This window comes from Anastrepha ludens, chromosome 3, assembly GCF_028408465.1.
Source record: "Anastrepha ludens isolate Willacy chromosome 3, idAnaLude1.1, whole genome shotgun sequence".
In the NCBI taxonomy this organism is placed as follows: Eukaryota; Metazoa; Arthropoda; class Insecta; order Diptera; family Tephritidae; genus Anastrepha; species Anastrepha ludens.
In genome coordinates this window covers 26640376-26652693 of record NC_071499.1, presented here as the reverse complement: position 1 = coordinate 26652693, position 12318 = coordinate 26640376, and the positions used below count along the sequence as shown (strand labels likewise).

General features: G+C 41.0%; 1 protein-coding gene across 2 annotated transcripts in view; it reads left to right on the top strand.

Moving 5' to 3' along the window:
• LOC128857234 (runt-related transcription factor 3) overlaps window positions 1-12318 on the top strand; it is a 63493-nt gene that overhangs the window by 26090 nt on the left and 25085 nt on the right. For both annotated transcript variants that reach the window (XM_054092884.1, XM_054092883.1), the window contains exon 2: window positions 7694-7807. In XM_054092884.1, coding sequence (XP_053948859.1) covers window positions 7694-7807 — 114 coding nt within the window. The remainder of the gene's footprint in view (window positions 1-7693; window positions 7808-12318) is intronic.

The following is a 12318-nucleotide window of genomic DNA, read 5'->3' as shown; positions in this document are numbered from 1 at the left end:
CTCCTGTAGCCTTTGAGGTCTTGAATCGACCCTGGGCTGTTGGCGTAGACATTCTCTTTCACGTGGCCCCAAACGAAAGAGGTGACAAGGTTTTAAATCACAAGATCTCGGTGGCCAATTGTGGTCACCTCTTCGAGAGTTACCACGGTCCGGAAACTTTTCCCGTAAAATATCAATGGTTTCGTTGCTTGTGTGGGACGTAGCGGCGTCTTGTTGAAAATTAACGTTGTCCAGATCAATACCATCCAATTCCGGCCATAAAAATTCGTTAATTCGTTAATCTCTCGATAGCGCAATCCAGTCACATGTAGCACCTGTTATTAGAAATCCCTTTATTTAATATTCTCCTCGGCATGGTTATGACGAATCTAAAGCGCGAAGGAAGGGGTGTCAATTGTGGTCTACACGCCAGTATCAGCGACCTTGACCATGCAGACGATATCTGTCTGCTTATGCACAGCTTTACTGACGTGGGAAGCAGCGCAGACTGTGCTCAACACAGACGCCACTACCCGAACCGCAGCACCGTCCAGACAACACTTAATGTACGAAAAGTCTTTAACAGCTTACGATGGGTAGTCAAAGTAAAGGCGCTATGAGAAAAGTTTCGAAAACCTGCATACCTGCTAAAGATTCTCCAGAGCTACTTGAGTAGGCGTGAACCGCTATACGATACACCAGATGGCCAGGAAACCACGCGGTAACGTCTGGCGCAGTACAAATATCTACTCTCAGTCCCGATCTGTGAAATCTGTTCGAGATCTTGAGCACAGAAATGCCAGAAAATTCATATTTAGTGGTATACGCGGAGTTTATTGCGGCGGTCATGCCAGCCCGGAACACTGAGAACCCCAGGAGGAAGCTGAACCAAGTTGATATAAGTACGCAAAAATGGTTTGAAGAACTCGCCAAACATAAAACCGAAGTCCTCCTTATGACACAAGGTCAGCATGCAAATATGTACTTTTAAAAAATTAAAACTAAATTACTTTCTGGGCCCAGACACGGCATGCGGCTACCAAAGCAGCTACTGTCACGGGAATGCTAAGCAGATTAATGGCAAGAATCGGTGGGCCTACACAGAGCAAAAGAAGGCTAATCATGGCGGTCCAAAACTCATTTCTCCTGTACGGCAACGAAGTATGGCTGTCGACCTCATTTCCTGAGAACGAATGGATGTGTGGTACTCCTACAAGAAACACATCATCACTAGCAGCACGGACCGGAGATGCAAACCATGTTGCGGTGGCAAAGACGATACGACACTGAACCGAGTGGCAGATGGACGGCGAAACTTATTCCATCTATAGGCAAATGTGCCCAAAGGAACTTCGGGGAAGTGAATTACTTCTTAAACCAGTTCCTCTCGGGCCACGGATACTTCCGAAGATACCACATGGGCAAGGTAAGCGATCCCAAGTTCATACGTATACTGCGAATTGCTGAGCGATGACGCTGAACAAACGTTTTTTAGTTCTGAATGATGGTTCACGAAAAGAGTTGCTCTGAGGGAGTAGATTGACGAGATCTCTTTGAGTAACACAATCAGCACAATGCTCGAACGCGATGACAACTGAGACGCGGTAAAGAGATACATCGAGAACTTACTACGGAAAAAAAGATAGACCTCGACATAGTGCAACAAAGCGACAGAGACAAAGGCAGAGACAAGCCTATAACACGAAAGCTGGCTACAAATACGGCGGATTCATTCGAGGGTGAATAGATTTGGCCATTTATGCATGCTGTTCTGGGCCCTCCCGAATTAATGCAAAAAGTGGTCCCGGCCGAAAAATGGCGGACTTGCAGCTGATGCTAATCTCAGACTTCAGAAAGTAAGACAGGCTTTCGGACGGCTACAATAAGTTTGGAGATCCCCCCTTTTGTCAGCCCGCATCAAACTAAAACTTTCCAACTCTAATCTAAAGACAGTACTCCTGTATGGTTGCCAGCAACATAAAAGAGTGCAAGTTTTTATCGTCACGAATAGCAGACTAGGGGATATAACGCACCAAGATGCTATTCACGTTAAAGTTAGGAGAAGGAACAATATATCACTGGATTGCAAGTCTCCTGAATGGAATGAGACTATTTTAACGAGGAAAGCACGCAGAGAGACTCTCTAAAACTGATCGCATATGCAGATGGCATTGTTTTATGTGGGTATCACAGGAAGATGCCTATCTACACTGAGCGACGCTCTTAAAACAATACGCAACTCTTTCCGTAGAAGCGAAATATTTTTAATAGCGAAGATCTCCTCTTTTTAGTTAGGATGGCATACGAACTCAATACTAGAAAGCCGGCAACTTAATGCAGTTCGACTTGACCGTACACCAAAAATTTTTTGGATTCATTCAAACCATGGAAAAAATTTGACCCTATTTACTCGTCCTGCCAAATGATAAGTGCGCTTAAAAAATTTTAAAGGTTTAAGTGGCAAACCAGCAAATGCAAAGTGGCCAAACCTTAGCTCTAAGGCATTTCAAGGCAAATCAACATCAACAACAACCAAATTTACTCTCTTATTTACAAGCAAACAACCAAAAAAAGGTGTCTGGGAAAAATTCAACAAAAAAAATTCAACAAACAAAAAATTTACCCCCAAAGTCCACATAAAAAAGGAAAAGAAAAATAAGATAATAAGGCATGAAATTGTGCGCCTTCTGGTGGTTGGCGGCATTGCGGCTGTAGTGTTGACACGAAAGTGAATGGGCGTACAAAAGGCAATACAAATTTGGGGCACGAACAGCAACAGGGGGCGTCTTCAAGGATATCATAATCAGCTCCATAACAGCTTACTTGAGTAAGTCGAAGTTTAAGTTTGACGACTGCTGGTGGTGTGGGAGTGCCAGCAAAAGAAAGTTAGAAAAAAGTGGCGGGTTCCGGGCGAAGGCGCGCAACAGGAATTCCCAAATGTCATGTCATGCCCGATTATGGGCTTCCGTTTTTTTTCACACTTGCGCGTAGGCGTCTCTCTCTCTCCAGCTGCTCGTTGTACTACTTTGTGTGTTCATGATTTTCTTTTTGTTTTTTGTGCCTGGTAGTGGGGGCGCTGCGCGCTATTTGTTGGCGTGAGTATTACAAGCAAAGGTATTTGTTAATATTAACAGAAAAAACCACTAAGCAGTCGAGGAAGAAGCGGAGAAAAAAGTGGCAATGAAGTCAGTAAGATTTATGAGGATTTGCAGTTGTTGGCTTTGTAATTTTCTGTGACTGCGAGTTGCTTACTTTGCTACTTAAATTTTTTTATATTTTATTTTTTTGCTTTTGTTTATTTTTTTACCACCGTACGTTGTTTGCTGTGCATTTAACGCGGCGTTTATTTTGTTTTCACTGGCTGCGCTCATTATTAGCCTCACTTTTAAGAACTTTTGCCTTTCGCACAGCATATGTGAGGACATAGTTTTGGGGGGTGAGGGGACTTAAACATTCTTTTGTCTTGAAATTTAATTAACTCACCACACTTTTGCTTCTTTTCTCGCTGCGCCAAAGATTCTTTTGTCAATTTCAAGTGTTGCCAACGCCTGCGAAAACGGAATGCTTTTAACTCAGCAAACAAAGCGTAAATCTCTTACAACATAACTTAGCACACACACACACACACACGTAGCAACACATGTCCCATGCCTGCTCACATATTTGAAAATAACTGCACATACACAAGCCCCCTTTGCTTCTTAACGGAGACAAAAACAATTTGCGCCTCTTCGCCTTTCTAAATTTTTAAGCGCGCGAGTCCTCGAATGCGCACCCTTTCGCTGAGCATTGAAGTGGCGGACTGCACTGGCAAACATGGAAAATATTCCAGAAAATGTCGGTATTGTCAACAATTTGAGCTGTGTGCATATGTCTTAAAAATAATGAAAACGATTATGTGGCGTGAATTGTCATTAGCAACCAACGCGCTTTGCCGCCTCCAATGATTAATGACTGAAAATTTTAGTTCGCAATGATGGAAAAAACAGCAAAAAGGGGAGAATATCCATGAGCATCTGAAAGAAAATTAATCGCATATGTTGAACGTGTAAGCCGAGGATGCCATTGTACACCATTGTTGTATGTATTTGTGTATGTATGTGTGTGTATGTTAATTAACTGTTGCAGTGGGGTAGTAGTTTGTGACTCTGAATAATTTTCTGAAGGATTCTCACTTCGAATTTGCTTTAAAATATCAGAAATTTACTTCGAAGCAGATGCCATTTGGAAGAAATGTACCCTGTGATCAAAAAGTACCGGGAATGTTTAAATAAAACCAAACAGAGTTAAATTTCAGGCAAATTTATTTTATCTCCTTCAAAATACGACCCTTCTGAAGCTGCACACATATGACAACGTTTAACCCAGTCCTCCATGCCTTGCTGGTAGGCCGACGAAGGGATGGCCTTCAGCTCCTTCGTTGCATTCTCATTGATCTCCTCTATCGACTGAAATCTGCTTCCACGAAGTGGTGACTTCAACTTGGGAAACAAAAAGAAATCGCACGGCGCCATATCAGGTGAAAACGGTGCCTGCACGATGGTATTTACTTGGTGTTTGGTCAAATAATCCAACACAATTTGGGCTCGGTGCGATGGCGCGTTATCATCATGCAAAATCCGAAAATTGTTTACACACATTTCCGTCCGTTTGCGACATACATCATCTCTCAAATGCTTCGAAATGGATAAACAATATTCTTTATTGACTGTCTGGCCTGATGGAAGGTGGTACTCATGGCGCACTACGCTTTGGCAGTCGAAGAAAACAGTCATCGTCATCTTCCCGGTACTTTCTGATTATAGGGTATTAATAAAAATGGGGTTTGTACTTCAATTACACAGTCTTTTGTGCCCTCTCCACTCATCACAGTACCTCATCCAAGCCCAGTTCTCTTAATAAACCTAAGAATGCGCTGGGTCGGACTGAGTGTATGTGACTTTCTTCCGGCCGAGGTATCTCATCCTTCGTCGCGCAATTGCATCACATTTATTAGACGTTGTGCTGGGGTCTCCGGTGACCAGTCGTAGAAACGACAGGAGTCAGGGGGTCTGTAAATCCTAGGCAGATGGCTGCGCAATCTGCAGTGACATACGAGAATGGCGTGATCATTCTTAGTTTATCCTTAGAAAGGGTGTAAGATGCCTGAAGCTCCTTTGACTATATCCCCCCGTAAGGACTTTGCCTCCCCATAATTTAATAGCACTTCACGTCTTTGCCTTAGCTCCTTGCTTCTAAGCTTCTCCATGTTAATGTGTTGTCCCATGACAAATAATGTCTTGGGTCCTATTAATAACGAGGTTGCAGCCTCTCTAGCCAATTTGTCCACTACTTCATTCCCAGTTTTAACCCGATACTCTGGGACCCATATGAACCGGATACGATGTACATTCCTTACCATTCCTCGCCTGACTATGGCTCAGAATGCCAATGCGTTCATTCCTGAGGTTTCGATCTAAGTTGATCTCTGCATGCGGGCAGGTGGCATACACTATCGCTAGGAAGGTGCTAGAATAACTAAAGCAACATATTTTTGCTTAACCATCCATTGGACACCTTTTTTAAAACCTTCAGTTTGGCACCCGGGTCTGGCCTTTTTTTCGCCCTATTCGAGGATCCGTTTTAGAAAGTTATATCCATAAATCGATAGAAAATTAAATTTTAGGAAGCTACCTGGAAGCTCAAGTCATTAGTTATAATAGAAATATGTTAATTTCAGTTCAGATATATTAAAAATGAAGAAGCTAGTCTGGCAAGACCTGTGTGCCTGACGGAGGGTTAGTAGAAGTTTATTAATATTTTTGCTTAAAACGAATCGAAATAACGAGGGTGCGAAAGATAAGCAAATATAACACAACATAGCCTAAGATATGGAGTGTTTTTTATCTACGTGCGATCTATAGATATCGATAACTATGGTTTGACAGCTGAGAAGGGCAAACTGTGTTGACATTCCTATTTAGAAAATTTACTTTGCAAAAATTGCACCTGTTCGCGAAAGTTATAGAACACAGGTGGCATCATCGGTCCTTAGGTATTTTGCGGAAGAATGAGGAAGAGCTGCCGCTACGGTGAATGGCGAGCGCTAATGAGCCACGCTGACGGAATTATTGTTTCCTAAAACTAATCAGCTAAACCTCGACGACATTTGGTTCCACCAATTCCAACGAGATGGCGCAACTTGCCGTACAGCGCACTTAACAATCGATTAAATACAAAATCAATTTTCTGATAACTTTCTTCCCAGAAGTGGTCGAGTTCACTGGCTCACTCGTTCGGCCCTGGACCACTTTTCAAGGAGGTACATTCATCACTGATTTATGCCAACAAACCAGCATTAGAAGCTAATATTGAAGCCACTATTGACGCCATATGCCCAGATTTATTGGAAAAAGTAGCCAAAAATTGGGCTAATCGAATGAACCATGCAACTCGTAACCGCGGCGGACATATGCCGGATATTATATTCAAAAACTAAATGGCAAGAAATCATCTACCAGAAACAAAAATTCATAAGCTTAAAAATCACAAGTGATATGGTGCTGATGGTATTGCTGCTGTGTTATTGAAGAACTGTATACATAACTACACAGCCTGATGGTCAGGATACATATATATAATAATAGGCCTATTGAGTGGTTAAAAAGCCGCAATTCCCATACACTATAAAGGGAAGATAAGTGCTGAAATTATTGGGGTATCTCGATAGTAAACGCTGCGTATAAAATATTTACAAACCTACTTTATGAAAAAATACGCAAATATTCCGAACAAATTCTCGATGATTATCAAGCAGGTTTCAGAGGCAACTCGTCTACAATAGATCAAGGTTTCATAGCGACACAAACTTTCGAGAAGCTATACGATTGTGATATTGGCGCAAAATATATATCGCCCTATAAAATTGCAAGACGGTACCTGTCGAATTCGATATAATCATGAGCTGGAACTTTTAGACAAACACGAAACTCTAATAAGATTTATAAAAGCTCTGAGAATAAAATGGCTCGGATGCTTAGAATACTCGAAAGACAGTTGAATTACGCCCTATTGGTGGTCGCAGAAGAGGGCGCTGCAGAAAGAGATGGCTCGAAGACGTGGAAGTTGACCATGAAAAAGTACTCGTGGGACTGTGGAAGGAGGTAGCCGTAGATAGAGACAGATGGTGCAAGGTTGTGAATAAAGCAATGGTTCACCAAGGACTGTGATGCTAAGACTCTGCCATCTACCAGGTTTTAATAAACAAAAAGTATTTCCAACAATATTTTCATTTTGTATTTTAAGTTCTCAAACTCTTAAAAATCAGCGGGTTATTTAAATAAAAAATGGCTGAGACCTTCTCCTTCTTCTTCTCGATTTGCGCGATAACTGCTTAACAACTGGGGTTCTGTTGTTCTGTAAAAAATAATGTGAAAAAACTGCCTTAAACGAATCTAGTAAAAAAATGGCTAGTGGCTGATGCTCCTAAATGTCTGATATTTGGTTGAGAAAAAATCACTTTTGATTTATATATATAATTGGCACTTTGTTGGGTGTATGGTCAAGCACCCTCTCCAATTCATGATGTGAGTTTTGACATTTTTCCACACAGAAATGCACTCGGAGCTTTGCCATTGCCTGCCGAGGGACGACCCCTACTAGAAACAAATTTTTCTATATAATTTCCATTATTTAAAAAAAATAGTAAAAATAGATGTATTTCTTTTATTTTCAGGGAAGAGTTTCACACTCACAATTACAGTTTCTACAAATCCGCCACATATCGCCACCTACAACAAAGCGATCAAAGTGACAGTGGATGGACCGCGTGAGCCGCGCTCAAAGACTAGTAAGTATGCAAAGCTTTTCTCTTATAAAATCGCTATACTCTACACAAACAAGCCATGCACACACTAACACAACTTAAACACATCTCATGTGCACGCACACATATGAAGCACATATCGCTGAGAAGAAAACAAGCGTCGAACAAGCGAGTGCGCATCCTTACCTCACTGGCCCACAAAGTATAATATTTAATTTAGATGGCTGAACTGAAGTATGCGACTAAAAGGACAACAACTACAATGACAGCAACAATTTATTAGTTGCAAGATAGTGAAATGCTTTACACTTATTTACCGCACTCCGCTCAACTTCACTGCCCATTTTACTGCTTGCACTCGTTTTGTATTTATTGCGAGCTGCCTTTGTCCTGCTCACACAATGCCACTGTAGTAATTTCCTCCTCCTTTGGCTATTGTCAAACGAAACAATTCATCTTTAAGAATATTCATTAGCAAATCCCTGCAAGCATAGGCAAACACACACCTACCAATAAGCTCCAGAAAATGAATAAATGCATCCCGTCTGTCTGGTAATGGGCCAAAGCACATACACACACACGCATATTTGCATGTACACAAATGAGAGTTAAGTGTATTTTGGCAAGTGAAATATGCCTTTGTAACTATTCGCTCGCTTCCCAGCGGCATTCGTAGTATTCTGCTTGTATATCAAACTTTGCATCCACCACGCCCTCTTTTGCACTTCCTGCCATGCTGCAGGCCGTCTGTCCTGCATTCGTCCAGTCGTCCTGCTATTCATTTGGCTGTCCATTTACTAAATATTTATAAGCATGCAAATATTTTACTTTGCATATGTTAAACGTAGACAATTTCAGACAGATGAGTTCCTACAAAGGGACAGCAGGATGGATATTCATTTGCAACTGCAACTCACATATGCGTGCAAAGGCGCGCAGTAGTTTAGGCTGGGCACACAAACTAACTTCCTAACTCACTCAGTGGAGGCTCACTGCCGGCCGGCAGTCAAGGACAAAAGGATTTGCCGACTGCTGAATGAAATGAAAGTTGCAACAATTGAATCCACAAATGATTTATCTCTCGCCAGCAACTGCAGAAGGGCAATAGTTTTGGAGTTGTGTCGCATGAGTGTATAAATTGTACGTATGCAGATATGCACATTAGGGTGCATCACTCTCCATGCAAAGAAACTCTTAGTATTGTTCTTTTAACGGAATTATAAAAATTAGTTTTTTTAGTTTGGGGCAAAAAGAAATCCACTATTTACTCGGTAGATCGCTTCAGTGATCGATATCTTGTAAAGTATCGATCGAACAATTGAAAGTTTTTGCTCGTGGTCAAGGTAACATTTCCCACTAAAAAATTCTTTTGCTGCTTTTTGTTTGTTCCATTCAGTTGTGAGTTACAGGGTATTACCAATGGAAATCAGCAAAGAGAAAATTCGGCACATTTCACAGTTTTTCAGTTTTTCTTTGGTAAAAGTCAAAATGCAAGCCAGCCCGCTGAAATTGTGAATGGTGTTTATTAGGGCGGGTCGATTAAAAATCGCTCATTGCTCTGTGAAAATCGCATTCTAGGGATCAAAATAAGAAACTTTGCCGAAGGAACCATACCTCTCAAACAAATCCTGATGTCCCCCAATTTGGGTCGAACGAAAAATCCCACTTTGACCCATTTATAGTGCTCCAATCGAGTCCAAATGTATGACCGACCCCCAATAACTTTGGACGGCCGATTCACCCATGCCAGTGGCACACACCCTGGAACTCCCCTGGGGGGTTCCCCATACAATCATTTCAAAATATCACCATTTTTGGCCTTTACATAAGAAAAGAAACTAAAAAGTTCGACCCAAAATGGGGGACATCAGAATTCGTTTTAGAGGTATGGTTCCTTCGGCAAAGTTTCTTATTTTGATCCCTAGAATATGATTTTCACAGAGCAACGGGCGTTTTTTTTGCCTCCCCACAAAAGACTCTAAAAGTTCGACCCAAATTGGGGGACATCAGAATTCGTTTTAGAGGTATGGTTCCTTCGGCAAAGTTTGTTATTTTGATCCCTAGAATATGATTTTCACAGAGCAACGGGCGATTTTTTTGCCTCCCCCCAAATCGACCCGGCCTAGTGTTTATGATGCCCCGATACTGTAATAAAAAATTACGTGAAATTTTGGTTTCCTCGATTCTGTTGAGGCATTTTTGATGTTCAAGAAAAGGTCGATAAAATCACAAAAATAATCAAAGTTGAGCTGCATTTTAGTTGTCGTAGCATCGCCCAGGAGCTAAAGATCGACCACAAAACCATTTTGAACCATTTGCGCAAAGCTGGAATCAAAAAAGAAGCAAAAATATGAACAAGATCGAATTTCCATCTCCGAAACCTTCCCGAAACGGAATGACATCCACAAATTTCTTAAACGAATGGTGGCTGGGCATGAGAAATGGGTCACATACGACAATACTGTGCGAAAATGATGGTGGTCAAAATGTATGCAGCTGAAACGCTGGCCGAATCAGAACTAACGACTAGAAAAGTTCTACTGTATATTTGGCCTAACACAAAATTCAGATCTCCGTAATTGTCAACAACTGGACCATTTGAAGTCATCGATTGACCAGAAATGGCCAGTATTGGCTAGCAGAAGAGGTGTTGCGCTCTATCAGGACAACATAGGGCCACACACGTCTGTAGTGACTCGCCAATAACTTCGGGCGCTTGATTGGGAAGTTTTAATGCATCCAAACGTGACACCAACTGATTATTGTCTTTTTCTCTCACTGCAACATGTCCTGAGTGATAAAAACCTGGTATCAAGAGAAGATTGTAAAAATCGATTACTAAAGTCTCTCGCAAAACAAGAACCAAGACGTCTATGGGAGAGGCATTATGAAGCTACCTTTAAAATGGCAACAAATTATACAATAAATCGGTGAATATTTGACTCAAATCGAATAATACGAAACATCTTAAACAAAGTTTTGAATTTTATGCAAAAATAATGGATTTCTTTTTCCCCAAACGAATATTTTAAGACTCATGCGAAAATATTTCAGGAAAATCTTGAGATTTACGTGAAAGCACATTCAAAGACTTCACTATTTTGAAAAAAGTGGCAACATTTGTTTAACATTTTTACACTGACTTTTAGGGCTTACACTTTTCTATGTTATATTTAGTATCATTTGAGGTGCCTTTTTGGAAAAAAAAAGTGATAAACTAATTTTATTAAGAAAAGTTAAAATCAATTCTTGGGAGTATCTTAAAATAGCTCAGTATCGCATTAGTTTTAGCATTTTTTCGAAATATTTTCTGGCGGAAGTTTAACCCGAGAAAGATAAACCAACAGAAAGCAATGCTCTGAACAACAGACTTGCAATAACTAAGATTTTCGAAAATATCTGAAAAGTTTTCATATCAAATAACTCAAAAAGAAATGTAAAATAAAATTGCGTACTTGGAATTTTAAGAGAGCTTATAATTTTGTTATCAGATAAAAAATTGACAGCACAAACATAGGTACCTCTGTCTTCACCGACGGATCCAAGATCGAGTTAGGAGTTGAAGAGGTTTTCGGGGTTCGGAGGTTTTCTCCAGATCAGCCAATAGATTCAACCAAAGATCAGCCAAAGAGACACAACTTTTAAATTGCCGAAACTAATAAATAGTTTTTTCGAGCAGAGGTCTTTGCGAACCTGCAGGCATGCAGAATGTTTATGGACAGCTGTTGGGGAGAGACATAAATGTTTTATCCGATAATCAAGCTGCGATCAAGGCCCTGCATTCACCATGTTGCAGCTGCTTTCTGGTTAGCTCCAGTAAGGAGGAATCAATCATCTCGAACATGCAAGAAATATTACTCTTGGGAACATAGATGCATAGGAGCATAAGGTGAAATGATATTGCCGATGAGCTTGATTGGAAAGGATCGACAGAATCGATTTCAAATGTCCTCATCTCAGACATCAGTGTCTCTTTGAACGTTTTTAAAGGTAAACTGCGCCATTTCTTTCTTAAAAAAGCGCAACACAGATGAAGTTCTACATTATCGTGTGCTATTCAAAAGACTTTGCCCTCAGTACCACAGAAAGAGAACGCGTAATGTGCTGGGGATCCCGCGACATTCAATTTCCAAACTCATAGCTGTGTTCACCGGTCACTGGTTGATAGAAACTCATGCGGAGAAGGGTGGACTTTCATACAACCCCCCTAGCAGAAGCTGTGGGGATCCTGAAGAAAGAGAGAGAGAGACTGTTGAACACTTTCTTTACAAATGTCCAGGTCTGGCGGTTAAATGCTTGAGGTTCCCTAGTATGTCTTTGCAGTTCTCTGAGGCAGTATTCAGTATTCAGCATAGATGCATTTTCTGCCTTCAACTACATCAACGGCACTGAATGGCTATAGATGTTTTTTTGTCCTTTTAACTTTTGTAATTTCTCGCCTTTAGTGGTCTACATTATGGTATCAAAACGGCACTCTAGGGGCGCACTCGTGGTACTCTTGCAATCTCACCTATTTACCTATCTACCTATAAAAT